The sequence below is a fragment of the Bos indicus x Bos taurus genome, chromosome 7 (assembly GCF_003369695.1).
Source record: "Bos indicus x Bos taurus breed Angus x Brahman F1 hybrid chromosome 7, Bos_hybrid_MaternalHap_v2.0, whole genome shotgun sequence".
NCBI classification, from domain to species: domain Eukaryota; kingdom Metazoa; phylum Chordata; class Mammalia; order Artiodactyla; family Bovidae; genus Bos; species Bos indicus x Bos taurus.
In genome coordinates this window covers 90,231,088-90,252,867 of record NC_040082.1, presented here as the reverse complement: position 1 = coordinate 90,252,867, position 21,780 = coordinate 90,231,088, and the positions used below count along the sequence as shown (strand labels likewise).

The following is a 21,780-nucleotide window of genomic DNA, read 5'->3' as shown; positions in this document are numbered from 1 at the left end:
TGCATTGGAAGACAACACATGCTTCATCATTTCTACCCTGTCTGTGCCCTCAGGTGCGGGGCCCACAAGTAGAGCCAGGCTGGGTGCGGTAGACACAGGACTGTTTTCTTATTAAAAAAAAAAAAAAGACTCAAACAAAAATAAGACCTGGACCAATGGGCATACACACGTCTGTACACACTGTCCCTCTGCCCCCTGCAAGCAGCTTGGGGCAGGCCCACCCTTCCCCAAGTTCAGACACCCGCCCACCCTCTGAATGCTAGGGCTTTAAGAGCTGTGACCCCTGTTTTCCCCAGGGGTGGGGGCAGGTCACTGCTCCCTGCCAGCGAGCCTTAACATTTGGGGACCAATTTACAGAAACACAAAAACAAATCCAAAGCAAAGTCACAAATACGTATGTACACATGCACACGCTGGCTGCTGAGGGGCAAAGGTACTCAGAACCAAGAGCAGGGCTTCTGCAGGGTCCGCCCCACCCTGTCCACGCCCATCCATGTCCTCTCGCCTCAGAAGGGAGGCATGCTCGGGCCCCTGGCCACAGCTGCCTAGCCTCCCTCCTCCGTCTCCTCCAGGTGCAGCGGAAACAGGGTGGAGCATGACAGAGAGGTGGGCCCAGAGCCAGGGGAAGCTCAGAAACTTGTGGGGGACCCTGGGGTGCCCCCTGCCCTGGCTGAAGGCGCAGAGAGGACCCACTAGGGTAGCCTGGAAGGAAGGGCTGGGGAGGGCCAGGCACCCACAGGACCTGATCCTTGGGATCGATTCTGCCCTCAGACTACCCTGACTGGTCACCCTGCAAGCGCCAAGAATCACAGTTGCCTGTGACCCCGTGAGCAACAAGGAGGGCTCAGCTGGGGTAAACACATGACAGTGGACAGATCCCCCTAGAGTTCTCCTCAGATAACAAGTCCACCTCGAGATGACCTCTGGCATGTAGCATGCCTGGGGCCTGCTCCCAATGTCATGCACTCAGAGTCAGTGGGGGGTGGCCGGGTCAGGGAGAGCAGAGGTGGCTGCAGAGACCCCCTTCAAGAGGGTACGTCCCTGTGATCCCTCCTGGCCGATGGGCGTGGTGTCCAGCTGTCCTGTCCTGTGGCAGGCGTGGGCGGCGGCGGGCACATGCTTCCGGGCATAGCATGCAGCCCTGATGAGGCAGTGGTGGTGACAGGTGATGGAAGCAGCCAGTCCAGGAGTTGTCCTGCGCTGGGCACGCTGTCCGAGCCGGGGCCGCCCAGGGTGGGGAGCCAGAGCCCCACTCCTGCTGCTGCCCGCCCCGGCCCTGCCCCAAACACCGGCCAACAGGGTTCGCAATCAGGCTTTAATGCAATCTTCAGGTTCTCTCCAGGCCCGGCTCCCGCCCCACCCTACTGCCAATCTTGGGCTCATGTGGGGGGGAGCAGAGAGTCCATGCACGCTGACAAGGTGTTGCTCTGCGACCAGGACGGCCGGTAGCTGTGGGTTTACCGGATCCTAGTGAAGAGGTTGAGGACGGACACAGACTCCTGCAGGACACACAGGGGCAATGCTGAGCACTCAGCCCAGCCCCGCCGCTCAGGCGTGGGAGGGAAGCTCTGCCCGGAGGGACCCCGAGGCTCTGGGCCAGGAGGGGCCTGTGTGGGCACCGAGCATGGTGAGCGCCCCAGGATGTGAAAGGGGGCCAGGTGATGCAGAAGCAGAGGGGTGGGGGGTCCTGGAGAGATCCCGGCTGGCAGGGCGGGGGCGGGGGGGGGCAGGATATGCTGGGGGCACACAATTGGGAACATCTGGTGCTGATACCGACCCACTTTACCTTTGTTGAACGGGTTTTGCTAAAGACATTCCAGAACCTCAGTGTCTCGTCTCCAGCACCGGTGACGATGGCCTCTCCGTCAGGGGACATGGCCTACGGGAGGAGAGAGAGGCCACTGTCCCTGAAGCTGCAGGCACCCGGGGAAAACATAAAGGACATTCTGCCTGCTGTGACGAGGGTCTCGCTGTGTGATTCGGCAAAGGACTCACTGGCTTAAGGACAAAACTTTGTTTTGGAAAACACCAAAATGCTGACGAGGGCATGTGCGTTGAGGAGAAGGGCTCCTGTCTCCAGACACGTGAGAATGGTTGCTTAGTGAACCGTCTAGAGAAGACCTGAGCAAGTACATGGGGGTTATCTGCAGCATCTTCCACTTCCATGTGCAGGCAGACACCTGGAGATCACACAGTGGGCAGAGCCACCGTTGCTCACAGGGCAGGGAGCTGGTGAAAGAGACTCAGAGTGACAATGCCACAACCTGTCACTTGGTCCCGGGGCCCAGAGCTGGCCCAGATGGGATGACAGACCTGGGCGGCAGGGTGTACTGCCTCTTGGGCCTGGAAGGGAGACTCACCAGGTACAGGACCCGATAGGAGTGCCCGGTCAGCTTGGCCACCTGGGTCAGAGAGGGATACTTCCAGACCAGGATCTGGTTCTGTGAGTAGCCGTGTGTGCTCACCTAGGGGACAGAAAGGGCACTGTGCTGGGGTCCCAGGCCCCCAAAAGCATCCACAAGGCACAAGAACACAGGGCCTGCCTGAAGGGTACAGAGACCAGCAGGTGACAGCCCCCAGCCTGGCTCCTTGGTCCACGACTGGACTGACACGGGGACCACATTGGCAATGAAAGCCCTTGGGCCTCTCTGAGGGTCATTGGGTGTGGGCACCTTGAGGTTCTGCCAGACCTGGCTGGCCGGGGCCTGACCGCCTGCCCCCCCTGCCGCCTACCCATCCTGTACCCCAACACTCACCAGCTCGTTGGCGTGCTTGGACCAGGCTAGGTTGCACACCTGGGAGCCAGTGTCAATGCACTGCAGCGGCTGCCCCGTGAGCGTGTTCCAGAAGCGGATGCAGCGGTCAGCTGTGCCACCACCGGACGCCAGCAGCCCGTGCTGGTGGGGGGACCAGGCGATAGCCTTGACAGCAGCCAGGTGCTCTGTGTACTGCTGCACGGGGCTCAGGCTCGAGTGGTTCCATACCAGCAGCTGCAGGAATGGGGCTGTGAGGCTGGCGTCCCTCGGCACACCCCCATTACCCCTGCTCCACAGAGGGGGCTGCAGGGAGCGAGGGGTTGGCCTACCTTGTTGTCGTTGCCCCCCGAGGCGAGAAGCTGGTGGTCGGTGGACCACTTGAGCCCGCACACCTCTTGCCGGTGGCCCTGCAGCCGCCGCTCTGACTGCAGGGGGGGCGTGCGGATGTCCCTCTGCAGGATCATGCGGTCCCGGCTCCCGGATGAGAGCTGGTCGGCGTTCCAGGCCAGCGCCCCTGTGGCCAGGTAGAGGGTAGACTGAGGATGTGGCCTGGCCCCACAGCACAACCCCACCCTTGCCCCCAGGTGGCTCCTCACCGACACGCGCCGTGTGGCCTTCCAGCATGGACAGCTTCTTCCCCGCAGCAGCATCCCAGATCTGCACGAAGCCCTTGTGTGTGCCGACAGCCACCAGGTTCCCCTAGGATGACAACATGGGCGGGTGTCAGGCCCAGATGGGGCCCTCCCCTCCCCCTCCCTCCAAAGTCTCTTAACACATGTGCCATAGGATCCTCCTCCTAGGAACCCAGGTAGGTAAGTCATATGGAGCTTAGGTTTGTTAAAACCCACATGACATGCGTGCGCAGAGATCCACATGCGTCAACGTGTGGAGCAAACTTGCCCACCCCCGTGTCTGTCATCTAATCAGGCTGAGGACAGCCAGGGCGCAGATGTCACTGGGGCTAGACAAATGACCATAAGGCTCCTTCCGGGTATGCAAGGCCCCCACCACTGTGGAAGCCCCTTCCAGTGAAGTCCAGTCAGACCTCCCCTGTGCCTACCCTGCCCAGCAAGGGGATGGAGCTGGTGTACTGACCCTCTCAGACCAGCCCACGGAGGTCACTGAGTCCCCTTCCACGGAGAGGTCACAGAGCCGGGTCACCTGGTGGAAGGTGTCATGTTGGTGCAACAGATGTGGGGCCCACTCCTCCTTTAAGGCCCAGATTGTCTATCCATCCACCCACCCACCCCTTCACTCTCTCATTCCCTCACACCTCAGGCCTGTGAGCCACGGCCTCACTGTGGGCCCCAGGAGGTAGCTAGGAGCTCAGGGACACACACAAGCACAGGGATGCTGACTGCACAAACTGGAGGGGCACGGGCATCACAGCCGGGGGGCCCTGCAGCAGGCGTCAGCCACGGGCTGTAGGGGATGTGTATGCCGGTGTGCCGGTATCCCTGTGGGGGGCTCCACTTGCTTTCTCTGAACCCACCAGCATGTATTTCTGTCCCTCAAACATGCCACCCTGGGGGCCAGCAGCCACTCAGAGGAGGGGGAGTTACTGCTGGGTGGGGGCCCTGTGCTCAAGCCAGGAGCAAAGACTCTAATTCCTGGAAGGCAGCCCAGGGCAGGGATGGTCTGCACCCTGAGGAGACGGGGTAGGAGAAAGGGGTGGCTGGGAACTATCCAGGGCCCAGCAGCTTCCCCATCACTCACACAGGGCCTGGCCTGGCTTGGCCGCTCCCTAGCACCACCCTCCGCAACACACACACATGTGCACGCGCTCCGCGGAACCCACCTGGCTGGTGCAGGCACTCCACAGGTACACACAGGTCCCCAGCCCCACACTGAGCACGTTGAGGGAGGACCAGTCCACCAGGTTCAGGTAGAAGTCATCCTGCAGCTCGGGAGCGTCCAGGACCTTGAACGGGATCTTGGAGATCTTGCGCGTGGGTTTCCGTGGAGATCGCAATAACTTCTGACTGCAGGGAGGGGGCGGGGTAGTGGCTTTGCAGTGACTGCACGGACCTCACAGTCTCCCCTTCCAGCAGCCCCCGGTGTTTTGGGCTCATCCTGACTGACACTATGTGACTCCAGACCTGTGGGTGACCCCATGGCCACCAACCCTCCGTCATGGGTGCTCAGCCGACCTGAACGTCGATAACCCACTTCCCCTCTGCCTGGAGCCTCCTCCAGGAACTTCCCTGACCTGTGCACAGCCCCTCCCCACCCCGTGCGGGTCTGGACTCACCTCTTATTGCTGACGGGGGACAGGGAGTATGGGGACACGTCGTTGCCATCATCGGGGCTGGAGCGCTTGGTGCTGAGGGAGTACTGCAGGTGGGGGATACCTCTGAGCGGATGCTGTGCCCCAAAGCCCTGGTGCCCTGAGCCCCTGGGGGGAGAGCACACAGGGCGCCAAGCCGCAAGTGCTCTGACTAGAGACACGTGTCCCCAGCAAACCAGGCCTGGCCCCTGAGGTGTCCTCCCACAGGCTTGCTGGCGTCCGCCCATCTTCTCCTGCCCCCGCAGCCACCAGCCCCTCAACTCAGAGTGTCAGGGGGTCCCAAGCCGGGCCCCTGACACTGCCCTGGGGCTTGCGCCTGAAAGGGGTGTGGGTGGCTTGGGGTGAGCCTGGTGTGAGGCAGGGGTTAAAAGGGCCCCCACCATCTGGGACTTCAGCCCCCAGCAGGGCTGAGCAGGAGGCGGCGGAGGCCAGCAGACTCACCGTGAAGAGGCCCTTCCTCTCAGGTGTGGAGGGCTGCAGCCGGCGGTCCTCTGTCTGTGGGTCCTGAACCTTCTCAATGCCAGCGCCCAGCAGCTCGTTCTTGAGCAGTGCGGAGTAGGCCAGGCCATCTGTGGGCACCAAGCTCCGTGAGGCCAGGCGGGGGGTGGGGGCCTGGGGCTGGGGGGACCTGAGTGCTGACCTTTGCCATTGTCCGAGGTGGCGTCCTTGGCTTTCCGGTTCTGGCTGGGGGACTTCTCATTTTCCTGTAGGTGGAGAGGGGAAGGAAGAGTGAGTGGGAAGGATGGGCCCCTGCCCCCAGGCTGCACAGTCAGGGTCTCGCCCTCCACCCTCGACAGCCCCTCACGTTGATCCTGTGGAAATTCACGCTCCAGTTGGCACCAGCTCGTGAGGGGATGAAGCGGTCTCCATGCTTGCTGGGGGAGGACACGGGGGAGTTGGCAGGGGTCAGGGTTCGCCGCATCTCCGCCACCTGGAAGGACGGCAGGGTGGGCTGGGTGCCTCAGAGCGCCCAAGGCCAGTGTCTCCTCCCTGACCAAGGCCCCACCCGCTATGTCTCCTTGTCCGTGGCCTCTGGGCTAAGGGTTTGATCTTGGGAGTAACCCATGTGCTGGCGCCTGTGAGTGGCACCACGTCTGAGGCTCAGTTCGTGTGTCCCACTCCCTGGGCAGGAAGTGGCCAGAGAGCGAGAGCCCAAGTGCAGGCACCGCCACGAGCTGCAATCCATCTCCCAGGGTCACACACGGACAGGAGTGGGCGGCAGAGAACACAGAGCGTCCAGCCTGTCTCCCGCCACCCACAGCCTGTGTCCCGTCACCCACATCCCCACACTGTCTCTTCCCGGGCCCTGGCGTGAGGCAGTGGGAATGTCCCAGGAACGCCCTTTCTCCTATAAGGGAGGTTCAACTGTGCTCCCCAGAGAGATATGCTGAGATCCTGCCCCTGGGACCTGGGGTGCGACCTTAACTGGAAATAGGGTCTCTGCAGGTGTTCTCAAGTTAAGATGAGCTCACATTGGAGCAGAACAGCCCCAAACCTAAGGCCTGTGTCCTCAGAGGAGACAGAGACATCAGCACACAGAGGAAGGAGACGCAGAGACAAGGCAGAGGTGGGGTGGGCAGGTCTGTGCGCCCAGGAGTGCCAACAACCCCAGACACTGGAAGAGGCAGGAAGGAGCCCACTCTGGAGAGCCTGTGCAGAGCCAAGAGTGCTGAGAAGCAGTGGGCACAGCCTGCCACGTGTTGGGAGCCTACAACATGGTGGAGGGGGTAGGAGCTTGGGAAAGAGAAAAACAGCTCCCCCCATTGCTCTGTCCCAGTCCCCCAGAGAATGAGGGGTCTGTGGCCCCAGCAGCAGAGGAAGTGTGGGGAGGTACTAGGGGGTTCACACCTGGGTGTGACCATGGGGAGGACGTGTGTGTCACCTGTTGGGCACCTCTGTTCTCAAGGGACAAAGCCCCGCGGCTGAGCACAGCCCCCACCAGCCCCACCCCACCAGCTCCACTGGGCAGGGTGGCGCTGGCGCACCAGCCCCAGCACTCACGCACGGCATCGTGTTTTCGTTCTGGATGACGATCTGCCGCAGGAGGCGCCGCTCATAGTCCTGGTCCATGGTGAGGCGGGCAGGCACGGCCCCGCCAGCCGTGCTCAGCGGCCCTGGATGGCCTGGTGGGGAGAGGAGGAGAGGTCAGCGCCAGCAGACAGCGGTCCCTGGTCGCTGGTGACCACGGGGTACCCTGGGCGACAGCCAAGTCCCCCTGCTATGTGGGTGGGCCCTTCCCCCAGGAGCCCAGAGGGCCGTGATGGGGCAGACAGGCTCCTCTCTGGTTGTCCTGTGGGGAACCTGCCCCCAGGCCCCCTCCTCTTCCCACACAGGCCCAGGTCTTGCCACCTCTGGACCACATCCTCGCTCCTACGGCCCCTAGAGAGGAGGGGTGGTGCTGATCCCTCTTTCTCTAAGCAGAGCAGCTTTGATCCCAAAGCACAGAACAGGGGGCAGGAGTCGGGAGGGGGTCCATCAGCTGCCTGGCCCTTCCCACGGAGCTGACTGGGCACGAGGCCTGCCTGGTGGAGGGATGTCGCCGCCAGTGGACAGACAGGTTCCCCCCAAGGTCCCCCAGTCAGGAGGCCTCTCTGAAGACCGGAGTCAGAGTGCGGCATGAGGGGAGGCTGAAGAGAGAGGCCTGAGGCAGGAGGGCTGTGCACCTTCTAGGACAGGACGCCTCAGAGAGCAGCGCACCCTTCCCAGGGGGACAGCAGACCTGGGTCCGGGGTGCCCACGACCACACGCGAGCCTGTCACCTGCCCTGATGGAGGGCAGCATGAGGCTGGGGAGGGGGCCAAGCGTTGTGCCCCCAGCGCCCGCCGCCTCTCCCACCACCATCAGTCTACTCCTCCAGCTGGAGGGCCATGTGCAGGTGGGGCCAGCCAGCTCCAGCCCCTGAGCCTCCAGGCCAGCACACAGCGGTGACAGACCAAATACGAACTGAGAAAGCAAAGCCTGGCCAGAAATTAAGTTTACTAATACAAACTGCTAGATGTAGTGCCCTGGCGAAGTCCACTCCTGCCTTAAAAAAATATATATGGTAAAGTACCCATGACATAAAATTCACCATCGTTACCGCTTCTAAGTGCACAGCTTAATGGCACTAAGCACACTCCCACTGTTGTGCAATCATCCTCCCGTCATCTCCAGAACTGTCCCATCTCCCGAACTGAAGCTCTAGGCCCATGAAACACTCATTCCCCATTCTATCCCTGTTAAACACTTGACCCCCCAGCCCCTCTCCCGTTAACTCTTCAAAAAATCAAATATACACAGTCACATGACCCAGCAAGTGCACTTTGAGATAAACGCAGATATACACCCTGGAGAAAGGAAACAGACCCACAAAGAAGCCAGTATTCAAGTGCCTTTACATACACTAGTCACAAAAACCAAGAAGAGAAACCCAAAAGTCGTCAACAGTGAACAGATGAATGAATGTGGTCCCTCCACACAGTGGAGTCACTCAGCCTTAAAAAAGGAAGGAGGTTCTGACACCTGCCACCCCAGGTGGGCCGAGGACACGATGCTCAGTGAGAGAAGCCAGACAGAAAAGGTCACACTCTGTGTCATTCCACTCTTAGGAGGTCCCAGAGTCGTCAAATCCATGCAGACAGAAAGGAAATCAAAGAACATCTGCCCTTATACGTGACCACAAGACTACAAGACGCTCAGGTGGCCCTGCCTACGTCCTACTTCCACACCTCAGACACAGACTCCCCGAATTCCTGGGCCTAACCCTGGGCTGAGGCAGAGGCACTGGCATGAGCCTGTCTGGTCCCCGTCCCTCACTGGGACTGTGCCACGCACAGGGTGTCCTCAGTGTGGCTTTGGCCCAAAGGCAGATACTTGGCCAAAGCAGAGCCAGTGGGGTTCGACCCTGAGGGGCCGTAACACAGCCACCAGTCACCTGTGAATTTTCTGCCTGCACCCTCTTGCAAAGATGAGGACGGCAAGGCCGGGCAAGGGGTCAGGGGTCAGGTGGGGCACACAGGGATCCTGCCTGGAGGTCCACCTGCCCTCCCTCCCCCACCCCAGGCCCATGGCACCTCCTCACTTGGCCTGGGGCTCTTCTGAGCCCGTGCTGGCCCACATTCCTGTCATGGACTTCCCGCTGAGAGAAATGGGCAGGCAACACCGCCAACTCCCACTCCCATTTCAGGTCAATCTGTGAAAGAAGCCACCTCTTCATGACCACTGGCATCCTGTCTGGCAGAGGTCCCTGGACACGTTTTGTCCACTGTGGCCGCAAGACAAAGCCTCTGAAATGCCTGCCAGTCATCTCCTTCTCTGGCCTTCTACTCCTCCTCCCCCAGGGGGCCCGTGAGCAGGCTATGAGCAGGCAGGACACTGAGAGGAGACACTAAGCTCTGTTCCAGCGTCCAAGTTAGGTTAGTGGCTGTCCCTGCTTGGCAGACACAGAAACCAGGCTCAGAGGGCTAACTACCCAGCCCAACATACTGAATGTACTCCGCAGACCTAAACAGGGCCTCAGCTGCCGTATGGCAGGCAGAAAGCTCCCTGGAGCCCACGTGCTCAGGGGCGCCTCCTCTGGGGCCTCAGCTCAGGGATGGCGAGGGGGTTGCCCACAGGGCTGATGGAAACCACGGTCTCTCTATTCACAGACCAAAGCCACAATGTCAACGCCCCTAGCGGCTCCTTGTGTGGTCAGATGGCAGGGCCCAGACAGCAGTGCAGATGCAGGCCACACACCTGAAGTTAAGCACCCAAAGCACTGAGGTCATTGCAGAGTACGTGGAGACTGGTTTTCTAGGATGCACAAAGGAGCTGCTGCTAAGACGCTGAGTGTCCAGGCACCGGGTGTCACTAAATCAGCACGCCCACGTGAAGTGCCCTTCGCCATCTGTGGGCTACGTCCTGACAGGAGAGTCTGCAGAAGGCCGTGTGGTGGGCAGGCGACTCACTGCTGACAGGTGTGGCTGCTGAGGATCAGAGCGGTCCCTAGTCCCTGACTGTGGCTGCGTTCCTTATATGGCAAAACGGGCTCTGCGGACAGGGTCAAGGCCCCTGAGATGGGGACAACCCAGGATTCCCCGGGAGGCCCAGTGTCATCACAGGGTCTTTATAAGAGGAAGGGGGAGGGTCAGAGGCAGACAGGAGATGCTGACTCCCGCCTCATACTGCACAGCTCCAGAATCAGAGGACACACCCTTGCCGCGGAGGAGACACTCCCACCCGCTGTTGGCAGGAGCCGAAATCTGGCAACAGCTTTCAAAATCTAAAAACGCACATCCTTTTTGACTTCTAAGAATTTCCCCTTAGAAACTCTGGCACACGTGCAAACCCATGTGTACAGGGAAGCTGCTGTACGCAGGCCGCTCAGGAAAGCAGGGGACAGAGCTCAGATGTCTACCTGGGGGGCCTGGCCGAATTCCCCTGCTGCCAGAGGCACTGCAGTAAAGGGGTGGGGGTCTTGGGGACCCACTGCACGCACAACACGCTGTGCAGAACAAGCTGTTTTCAGAAGGGTTAGTCGGTCGGCTCTGGGAAGAGGAACTAGAGGACAGGGTCTAGTGAGGAAGGAAGCCCTGGTCTCCTGCCTTGTCACTGGGCTTCTTGGATTCTGTGTCTCGGGAACTTGCCAGCCATTCACAGAAATAAGCAGCCAGACACAGCAGGGGTCACGCACACCCGGCATGAGACCGGAAGAGTCTCCATGGTAGGGGCATGGCCAGCTGTGCACAGGAACACTCTGCCCCCTTTGCTTGTCTCCTAACTCCTGGGTTTCCAGCCGCTGCCCCACTGGAGGAGGCTTCCCCTGCAGTTTCTCACCAACTCCTGACCTCACCCAGCCCTCCAGCCTGCAGGATTTCCAGTTACCAGGCACTCAGTACAACCTAGTGGTCCTCATCAGGGTGGTTCTGCCCTGGGGACACCGGGCCGAGTCTGGGGACATCTGTGCTTGTCATGACTGTGGGTGCCAGAGATGCCACTCCACACCCCAGTGCCTGCCACGGCCCCCCAGAGAGGATGATCCGATGCAGTGCCGGGGGGAGCCCTACAGGGCCAGGCCAGTGAAATGACAGAGCATGGGCTGGCCCTGGGTTGGCAGGGACCCAGGGGCCAAAAGATAACCCAGTGTCCAAGCCCCAAGAGCCCTCCTGACAGCTGGGGTCCCACCCGAGGAAGAACACAAGGGCAGGTGTTCACCTCCAGTCACTGCAGCCCCAAGGGTGAGTGAGCAGAAACCACCCCTCCCTGAGCCCACAGAGGAAATGAGGTCAGACAGTGGCCTGTGGGGCAGGACCCAGGATAGTGAGCCCCTCCCACTGTCGTTGGCGAGGCCTCCTCAGGTGAGAGCAGCATCCTGGGCATACCCCTGGCAAGTTTGTGCCAGGCCCACAGGGCCGTCCCCTGCTTCCAGCAGTGCTCAGACCAACTGCAGGTCCTTTGGGGCCTTGCTTATCTTGAGAACCGCTCCCGCTGTTTTCCTGCTGTGGGGCTCTGAGGCCAAGGAGACACCCCGTGATGTGGCTTATGACTCAGGACTCCAGGCAGCTGCTGGCCTCCCCCATTCCCAAGGCACTGCTGACATCCCAGCCATCCAGGGCACTGTGGGTGTAGAGCAGCCCCCCAGGCCCCCACCTGTCTGATGCTAGGATCAGTGATCCAGTTGAGTGGATCACTGATGTCCCCAGACACAATCCAGTGTCCCCTGAGGGGGGGGGCGCAGCATCACCCTAGAGAGGGTAAATCTGGCCTCTGGGAGGGAAGTCACACAGGCTCCCCAGAGGCTCTCTGAGGACACAAGCCAGAAGAGCCCATGGGGACTGCATCCCGGGGGATGGGACTGCTCCCAGCCCTGTGGGGAGGCTGTCAGGACACAGCTGATGGCAGGGACACGAAGCCCACCTGTGCCCCTCCAGCAGCCAGCAAAGCACCAGACAGTCCAGGTGCATGACTCAATGCAGTCCCCAGACTCAATTCTATCTCTGTTCCACAAAGGAGGAACCCTGGGGCTCAGAAGGCTGGTGAGCACCCTGGCACCAGCAGGCCAACCGTCTAAAGCTCCCAGGCCCTCTGGGGATTGGTCATTACAGCTAGGGTGCAGCAGCACCAGTTGGCTCCAGTGGGAGCTATCCAATTAGGGGTCACGGTGACCAATACTGGGGCTCCTTGAGAACCATCATCATGGGGCACAGCCTCTGAGGGGGTCCCTAACCCTCCAGGAGGCACCCTCCTGGCCCATGAGGCGTGCAGGTGAAGAACCTAAAGACTGTGGTAGCTCTGGTGCCAGTCCATGGCTTCCTGACCATCAGCCCCTGAGAAGGCAGGGTAACTGGTCGTCTTATTCCAGCCAGACTCTGAGGGGTGGGGGAGAAGTCCCACAGAGAGACCCAACCAGAAATGGGGGGTTTTCCAATCTTCTGCTCCCAGCAGAGTCTCTGCTTTTGCCTTTTCCACGTGGGTGCAGGCCGGCCAGCCCTGGCAGATCCCCTTCTTGCGATCATCACCAGGCCCAGGGCGGGCTGTGGAGGGGGACAGAGCTGGCTGTGAGTCTGGGCTTCGACCCTTACTGGCTAACTGGCTCGGGCAAGCAACTTCTCCTCTCAGAACCTGTCTCTTCATCTCAAAAGTGGGGAAAATGGAGTAACACCACAAGTGCAGGGGTGAAACCGGGTGCAACTTCCATGGAGCAGCTGGTAGGAAGTCTAACCCAAAGGGGACGCTAGGGAGCGGAGCTGGTCTCCCGGGCTCAGTGAGGGGTGCACAACAGGTCCCAGCCGCACCTGCTTCCTGCCCATCCACTGCCCAGCAATATAGGCTGTGCGGCATGTGGGGAGCACAGGGCAGGGCCCCATCTTCTCCCCTACTGTTCCTAGAGGTGACAAGGACTGGTCTCCCCTTGTATAAGGGAGGATCGTCCTGAGAACATGAGAGGAGTGGGATTCCCGCAGGCTACAGGGCTGGCCGCGGCTGTACAGACGTTGACTCCTGACTAGGACCTGAGCTCTGGGCTTTGCTACAGTGGAGGCACAGACAGGGACCTGAGCAGGGAGTGGCTGCACCTGCAGACAGAGAAGGCGATGGCACCCACTCCAGTACTCTTGCCTGGGAAATCCCATGGACGGAGGAGCCTGGAAGGCTGCAGTTCATGGGGTCGCGAAGAGTCGGACACGACTGAGCGACTTCACTTTCACTTTTCACTTTCATGCATTGAAGAAGGAAATGGCAACCCACTCCAGTGTTCTTGCCTGGAGAATCCCAGGGACGGGGGGGCCTGGTGGGCTGCCGTCTATGGGGTCGCACAGAGTCAGACACGACTGACGCAACTTAGCAGCAGCACCTGCAGAGGGGACCCAACCAGCTAGCAGCCCCTCATATCTAAGGACAAGGAAGGACAGGCCTGAGGATGGCCAGAGTCAGAAAGGGCTGCGCCCAGTAGGGGACAGAGTGTCTTCCAAGTGATTAAGGAGCATCACTGGGTGGGGAGGCCCGGAAGTGCACCTGGGGAGCCTCTTCTTGTCATTCGTTCATTCACTCACTCATTTAGCAGAGGCTTACAGCCCCATGTGTGGGCAGGTGTAGGAGCTGCCAAGTAGGCAGGACTCACAGCCTGGAGGCATGGAGAGCCTTGTCAACACAGCTCTCCTGCCCGTGACCATACCCCCAAGAGAGTCTCACTTCCAGGTGAAACTGCCACTCTAACCCTCACCCTCACCTCTTAGCTCACAGGGCACCCCCTCCCGTCAGACTGGGTGAAGCTTTCAGGCTTTAAGGGCATCTAGGTCTGCAGCAGCTCAAAGGATGCCAACCTACGGAAAGAAGAAGGACTTGAGCGCCACAGCAGTGACTCAGGACCATCTATCTATATGATCACAACTCCTGATCGTGTCCCACCAGGACCCCAGAGCCTTCACAGATCTCTGCCTCGGCCTGCACACCTGGGCACAGGGACCTCACCCCTCACAAGCAGCCGTGAGTGTCAGAGGTACTTCCTCCATCTCCTCACTGTGGTTCCCACCCATGGGTCCAGAGTGGGAGTGGCAGAAGGAAAAGCCTAGCATGTTGAGGGCAGCCCCCTCCACACATACTGATACGCAGTCAGGTTGTTCCCTGTGGGGACCCTTCTGGGCACTGTGGATTTGAGCAGCATCTCTGGCCCCACCCACTGATGTTGCACCCCCCATTTTGATGGGGACCCTCTGGTTTAGGGGACTCATTAGGGGGAAAAGTTGCCTCCTCCGATTCTGAAGACTAGCACTGACCTCTCAGTGCTCAGCCCTTCTATGAGTGCAGACAAACACTCACGCCTACCCCCTATTTGTTCCCCCCACCTCCTCAAGCGGCCTCCCCGTCACCATGGCAGCCTGACCCTGCCTCCCACAGCAGCTTCAGGCCTGATAGAGATGACACTCTCACTGAGGGTCACAACCCTATGACTCCCAGGCTAGTTCTGATCTGGGGAAGAGCTGGGGGTTGGAAGGCATGGTCTGGGGGGAGCACACTGGGAGCAGGAAGAGGGAAAGGTTACGAGGCTGTCACAATCTCCTGGGCTGTGCCTTGGGGCGGCTGGTGGCAGGGGTGGGGAAGGATGGGGCAGGGGCTTGAAGAGAGGTGGTTTAGTGGGCTTGTGGGGGGCTGGGATCTGCTTGCTCAGTTGAGAAAGCAGGTGGTCCTAACAAGATGGGGGGGTGGAGAGGAGGAGTCCCAGGTGAGGCTGGGGGATACAAGGGAGGGGGGTGGGCAGGTCTGAGGAAAGGGCCACCTTTTCTGGACACGCCACATGGCACCTAGGGCTGGCTGACGGGCCGCTGGCCACATGGGCTGCAGTCAGGAGCCAGGTCAGATGAGGACAGGAAACTGAGGGTGAGGGGAGGCCATCAAGAATGAGCAGAGATGCCCTAGCCGAGATGGAGAGGAGGGTACCCCTGTGTCCCCAGCAGCTCTCTCTCAACAGACAGAAAGTGCCAACAGCCCAGGGGCCTGCCAGCTGGCACAGAGACATCATGACAGAGCCCATCCACACACAGAATTATCCAGCCACAGAAAAGAGGACATGCTACAGCATGAACCCCAAAGACATGATGCTCAGTGAGAAAAGCCAAACACGAAAGGCCACATGTTGTGTGATGCCATTTATACGAAATGCCAGGAATAGGCAGATCCAGAGACCAAGAGTGGGTTAGTGGTCGCCAGGGGTGAGAAGGGGCTGGGAGTGAGCGCTGATGGAAATGCTCTGGAACTACAGTGGTGACAGATGCACACACCACATAAACATACTGAAAACCACCCAACTGCACAATTTAAGTGAGTGAATTGTGGAGCACAAGGATTTTACCTGAGTAAAGCTATTACCCACAAAAATCAGATAATAAGAGAAACATCACTGGAGCAGTTAATCCTAAAGGAAATCAACCCTTAATAATCACTGGAAGGACTGATGCTGAAGCTCCAATACTTTGGCCACCTGATGCTAAAAGCCAACTCATTGGAAAAGACCCTGATGCTGGGAAAGATTGAGGGCAGGAGGAGAAGGGAGTGAAAGAAGATAAGATGGTTGAATGGCATCACTGACTCAAAGGACTTGAGTTTGAGCAAGCTCTGGGAGATGGTGAAGGACAGGGAGGCCTGGTGTGCTGCAGTCCATGGGGTTGCAAAGAGTTGGACACGACTTAATGACTGAATAACAGTGGAGGAGACTGAAAGACAGAGGGGACGGTGCAGGCTGCCGCGTGAGCAGCGGTGGGACGACTGAAGGCGGCCGGGCCAAGGGGGGTGCAGTGTGCGCTCTCGCTCCCTTCACGCCCGAGGACGCTGAGGCAGGAGGAGGCAGTCACTTGCCAACGACACAGGACACAGCCGTCGGGGCCACCAACGTCCCGTGGAGACTGTCACTGGGGGCTGGGCCCTGCGCCTGTCCCTTGATTTAAACACTCCCTGCCTGCACTGGGCAGGCTCCGCAGCAAAGACTTGGGGAGGGAGTGAGGGGCAGGCAGGCCAAGACCAGTGGAGCTGACGAGCTGGCTGACACAACGAAGCAACAGCACTGCTCCCAGCAGCACTGGGAGCTACTGGGGCAGTAGAGGCAGGCCGAATACCCCTTTCCCAACTCTGCAGGCCACTGGCTCCCTGTGCCAATCCCCAAGATGGACTGCCCACCCTCTATCCGCTCCAGCCAGTACTCTCCAGCCCCAGCTTTGCAGGGCACTGACACGGAGACTCTGCACTCATAGGCTTTGGTCGGTGCTCTGGTTCCAGGCCTCCAACTTTGGCACCGTGGACTTTCAGGATCAGGACCAGATCACTCTCAGTAGGAGACCATCCTGGGTGCCACGGGGTATGGAGCCCCATCTCTGCCCCACCCCTTCAAAGTTAGGAGCCTCCCCAGTCGTGACAACCATAGATGTCCCCAGACATCACCAGTGTCCCAGACAAAAATCTCCAGGTCATTATAGGGTGCTCCAAGTCGGCTGGTTTCTTTAAGAATAAGTCCCTTGATCTCCAAGTCAGCCCGGAGTCCCAGACAGATTGGAAGATAGATTGGCTTCTGATCCTCATCCTTCTCAGTAACACTGAGCGAAAGGTCCCCACAGCCACCACCACCATGGGCCTCCCAAAAGGCAGAAGTCCCTGGTACACAAAACCTACCCCAGTCAGCAGCCCCAGTAAATACGAATGGCAGGAGACTTCCTGCAGCAACAGAGGGCCCAGTGTGAGCTTCTATGCAGATCTGCTTCTGAAGCCTTGTGAGGCTTCAAGATCCCCCGTGCCCAGCCCCAGACAGATGCTACCAGCCCAGGCACAGACTCTGAGACCTTCCTGGGCAACAGTCCTGGCAGCAAGCTGGCCAGCGCAGTCACAGGAGACGCTGCCCCCACCACAGCAAAGCAAGTGTCCTTTGAGCCAAGCATTGTCTGAGGACCAGGGCTCTGGGTTTCGGAGAGGCAGGGCCTGCATCCTTAATGGAACCCTCTGGGAGCAATCAAACCTCACTCATGACGCAAAGCACCAGCGAGTGGCCAGCACACTTTCCTCTCTCAGGTTCAGAAGAAACACGAGCCTGGCGTGGCCAAAACAGAAGGGACCCTCCACATCACAGGCCACGAGGATGCACGAGACAGTCTGCCCATAAGTGGGCTGGGAGGTGTTCCAAGCAACAACGTGCACCACTCTGGGGACAGCCCCCCTACCCCCACATCTCATCAGCTTCCAGAGGACAGATCCAGCCCCTATCATCAGGAGAGACCCCCTCAAAGGTCTTCATTACACAGACAATCCCACCTGGCCCCATCTGGGGGAGGGATCTGGCTGCCATGAGGTCTTAGTGGACGGTTTTTCTTTAGGTAAGTTGTCCTCACTCAAGGGATGGTAAGAAGTGGGGTGGAGGGGCACAGAGGATGGGGTGTTGCCTCAACAGCCAGAGGCATGAGGTCATTGCTCAGTGTACCAGGGTAAGGGTGGGGGAATCTAGTCCCCAATCTGAAAGGCCCCGTGAACTCCAGATGATATGATGGGGGAAAACAAAACGGGTTAAGGCTGGGACACAACAGTGGAACTCAGGCTTTTAATTGGCGGCAGGTCAGAATAGACAAGGCCAATGGGAGGCGGGGGTCAGTTTTTAGTTGGGGAAGAGGGCTGTGATGGGGTGACTGTGGCCTTTCCCAAGTGGCTGCGCTTGTGCTTGGAGGAAGACCAGAATGACCCCGGGCTGGAGGGCGGTTGGGCACAGCCAGGCGGTCTCAGATTTTGGTGGAGTCAGCGGCGAAATGGAGAGGTGGATTCTGGGTGGGTCGTGGTGAGAAGGGGACAAATTGGGAGGGAGGGAGGCAGGAGCAGAAACCAGAGGGGCCGGGAGCCAGAGGGGCACTTAGGTATTCAAAACTCGTCGTCTAACTGCTTCCGTGTGCCAGGAGCAGAGGGGGCGCGGTGAGTACAATGGGGAGCGCCGACGGATAGGGTCTCCGCACCCTCAGCCCGGTTGTTCAGGGTCCACAAGGTTGGATTGTGTTTTATCCGGGTGGGGACGGGGGTTGGTCCAGGCCTGGGTGAGTCGTGACAGCTCGGGGGCGGGCGGGGGGCAGTTTCAATTTGGGCCGGGCCCGAGCTCGGGAGACCCGAGGTTGACAGGCCAGAGATGCAGAGTACGATTAGGGCGTCGGCCGGCCGTTTTGGTGGGCGGAGTGGGGAGTCCCCCGGTTTAGGGGTGGTCAGAGCTCAACCTCATAATTAGAAAGAAAGGGGACGTTGACCTCGCGGGGAGATGGCGGGCTGCAGGTGGCTCGGGTTGGGGAGGTCACCCAGGGCCTGGTCTGGGGGAAGGCTCGGACATGGGGGTTCGGACGGGAGGTGGGATGCTGAGGTCACTCGGGCCTAGCTCAGACTGGGAGGCGGCGCTCGGGGGTCTGGCCGGCTCCCGGAGCGGGGCTCAAGCCTGGGAGTGGTGGGCCGGATCGCCGGCTCGTTTTCGGGGACCCAGGACAGACCCACGCCGCTGCCAGGCCCGGCCCGGCTCCGGCGTCGCAGCTCGGGTCCAGGGGGCGGGTCCCCAGACCTCAGCCGCCTCACCTGGCTCGCTCCCGTTCGCCCTCTGGCTCCACCGGCCCCGCCTCTCCCGGCGCCGCGACGCGCCCACCTGCGCTGCGCGCAGCTCCGCTGCGTCCGGCCGCGGCCGCAGCTGACGGGATCCCGGGCTCCGCGCTCTTTAATATGGCGTCGGCCGCTACTCCGCGGCCTCCGGCGCCCTCCTCCGCCGCGCGCGCGCTCCCGCGGCCGGCCACGCCCCCGCGCCGGCGCGCTGCGTGCCGCCGCCACGCCCCGCCACGCCCCCGCGCGCCCGAGCATCGCGCCCGCGCCCCATCACGCCCCGCCCAGTTCTCGCGGTTGCGCCTGCGCCCCTCGGGCATCTCGGGAGGACGTGACGTAAGTTGCGATTCGAATCAATACAGGAAGCATGGCGCGACAGGTTGCCCAGGGCAACCGCCCCTGAACCGGATCTGCGGCCCTGAGGAGGCGGCTATGTGGGAATCTGGGGTAGTGACCCGGTTCAGTTTAAGGCGTGGTTCTTAGAGGACCACGCAAAACAGGTGCCCCCTGGGCAGACCCATCATCGCAATGAATGACGCAGTCAGACCCCCAGATAAGCGCAGGTGGGTGCGCTTTGCTGGTTGTGCAAACCCCACTGCCTGTTGAAACACATTTACTCACTCATTCATTCAATACCATATTACCGTCCTCTTGGGTGCTCCTCCAGATCCTCCAAGCAGGGAACTGAGAAATGTAGTATTTCCTGTGGTGTCAATAACCAAAGATGTCACAGTCATCAGCAATTGTAGCCCTCCAGTGTGAGCCAATGAACCTGAGGGAACTTAGAAAGGAGAAGAATATCTACCCTCTATCAGCGCTCAGACTACAGTCACTCCCTCTGGTGAGCCCAGAGGAACTCAGGGTGTGAAAACAGGATATGGTCCCCAGATAGCTGAGGTGCATATCAAAGGAATGATTTCACTGAGCCCAGACTCTAGCATCTTCTCATATAGAGAAAAGCACTAAATTTCTTAACTTGGGGTTAACCTGGTTTTCTTTAATTCACAAAATTACTTTGGACGTTCAGACTACTTGCCTTTTGTTGCAAAACTTCTATGTAACCTGACTCCTAAACACACACACACACACACAAACACACACACACACACACACACCACTCTCCTCCAAGCAGTTCTCTCAGGGTTACTTGAGATGCTGCCTCCTGGACTTAAGTCCTAAAAATTTCCTCCAAATAAAACATAACTCTCAACCTCTAGGTCACTTGTATTTTTTTTTTTTCAGTCGACAAAACAGATAAAAATCTCTGTTCAAAAAATGGGCAAAGGATCCAAATGGACGTTTCCCCAAAGAAAAGAAATAAATGGCCAACTCATGAAAAAAAATACTCACCACCTGCAGTACAGGGAGAAATGCAAATCAGATCACCAAACTACCACTTCAGGCTACTGGATGGCTGTGATTTAAAAAAAATAATAAAACACCCCCCTTCCACCACCACTACTCAGGAAATAAAATGTTGGCAAAGGCATAGAACCCTCATACATTGCTGGTGGGATTGTAAAATGGGGCAGCCACTGTGGGAACAGTTCAGCCAGTGCCCATAAAGTTATATGTAGAATTACCAGATGACCCAGCAAGTCCACTCCTAGAATTGGAGATCTGTGTGAAAATTAATAAACAGAAGCTTCATTTAAAATGGAGTTAGGGAGTTCCTTGGCAGTCCAGTAGTTAAGACTGTGTTTTCACTGCTGTGGCCACCTGGATTCAATGCCTCCTATAGTAGCTAAGATCCTGCAAACCAAAAAAAAAAAACAGAGAAAAACAAGTCAGAAACCCAGAACTTTGCCTGCTTTCTTTGTTTCTTTTTGGCTGCACTGGTCTTCCTTCATTGCTGCCTATAGGCTTTCTCTAGTTGCGGTGAGCAGGGGCTACCTTTGTGGCAGTGCATTTTTTTTTTCCCATTGCAGTGGCTTCTGTTGCAGAGCAGGGCTCTAGAGCTCAGGTTCAATAGCAGTGGCTCACAGGCTTAGTTGCCCCATGCCATATGAAATTTTCCTGGATCAGGGATCAAACCCAGGTCTCTTGTATTTGCAGGTAAATTCTTAACCACTGGACCACCAGGGAAGTCCCAGAACAGCATTCTTAAATCTTATTGTAACTGAATATGAACCTGTGGAGCCTTCTAGGAACTAGGTCCTACCCCACCCCATGTCCTTCAACAGCCTCTTGTCCATAGAAAAACTTTAGACTCCTAGGTCTTCCTCGAATTCCAAAGGATAAATTTTATCAGTGAAAGTGAAAGTTGCTCAGTCATGTCCAACTGTTTGCAACCCCATGGTCTATACAGTCCATGGAATTCTCCTGGCCAAAATATTGGAGCCTTTCCCTTCTCCAAGGGATCTCTAGTTCCCAACCTAGGGATCGAACCCAGGTCTCCCACATTGCAGGTGGATTCTTTACCAGCTGAGCCACAAGGGAAGCCCAAATTTTATCAGAGAAGTGAGAAAATGCAGAAAGAAAGGAAAACAGTCAAGCAACACAAAATAATATTAATTTAGACATTAAAGTCAAGGAAAGATATACTCAACTGAATGCAGAGTTCCAGAGAATAGCAAGGAGAGGTAAGAAGGCCTTCTTCAATGAACAATGCAAAGAACAGAGAAAAACAACAGAATGGGAGAGACTAGCAATCTCTTCACAAAAATTGAAGGTATCAAAGGAATATTTCATGCAAGGATGGGCATGATAAAGGACAGAAAGAGTAAGGACCTAACAGAGGCAGGAGAGATTAAGAAGAAGTGGTAAGAATACACAGAATTATACAAAAAAGATCTTAATGACCTGGACAACCACAATGGTGTGATCGCTCACCTAGAGCCAGACATCCTGGAGTGTGAAGTCAAGCAGGCCTTAGGAAGCATTACTACCAACAGACCTAGTGGAGGTGATAGAATTCCAGCTGAACTATTTCAAATTCAAAAAGATGATGCTGTTAAAGTGCTGCACTCAATATGTCAGCAAATTTAGAAAACCCAGCATGGCCACAGGACTGGAAAATGTTAGTTTTAATCCCAATTCCAAAGAAGGGCAGTGCTAAAGAATGTTCAAATTATCATACAAGTGTGCTTATTTCACATGCTAGTAAGGTTATGCTCAAAATCCTTCAAGCTAGGCTTCAGCTGTACTTGAATTGAGAACTTCCAGATGTACAAGCTGGGTTTAGAA

At 58.1% G+C, this 21,780-nt stretch overlaps 1 protein-coding gene across 3 annotated transcripts; it reads right to left on the bottom strand.

The window, feature by feature from the left end:
* Nucleotides 1-84: 84 nt before the first annotated feature.
* FZR1 (fizzy and cell division cycle 20 related 1) lies at nucleotides 85-18,773 on the bottom strand. 3 transcript variants are annotated; one of them, XM_027547202.1, is made up of 14 exons: nucleotides 18,577-18,773; nucleotides 7,045-7,166; nucleotides 5,849-5,974; nucleotides 5,684-5,747; nucleotides 5,485-5,612; nucleotides 5,008-5,090; nucleotides 4,555-4,738; nucleotides 3,852-3,917; nucleotides 3,353-3,455; nucleotides 3,086-3,270; nucleotides 2,757-2,990; nucleotides 2,361-2,465; nucleotides 1,778-1,879; nucleotides 85-1,499 (listed from the first exon to the last, which is right to left on the bottom strand). In XM_027547202.1, exons 2-14 carry the CDS (start codon nucleotides 7,111-7,113, stop codon nucleotides 1,458-1,460), a joined length of 1,491 nt encoding a protein of 496 aa, XP_027403003.1. In that variant the 5' UTR covers nucleotides 7,114-7,166; nucleotides 18,577-18,773; the 3' UTR covers nucleotides 85-1,457. The 3 variants fall into 3 exon arrangements, with proteins under 3 accessions (XP_027403003.1, XP_027403004.1, XP_027403005.1); XM_027547203.1 differs by having other exon boundaries at nucleotides 1,787-1,879; XM_027547204.1 differs by lacking the exon at nucleotides 18,577-18,773 and having other exon boundaries at nucleotides 7,049-7,129.
* Between the last annotated feature and the right edge of the window lie 3,007 nt (nucleotides 18,774-21,780).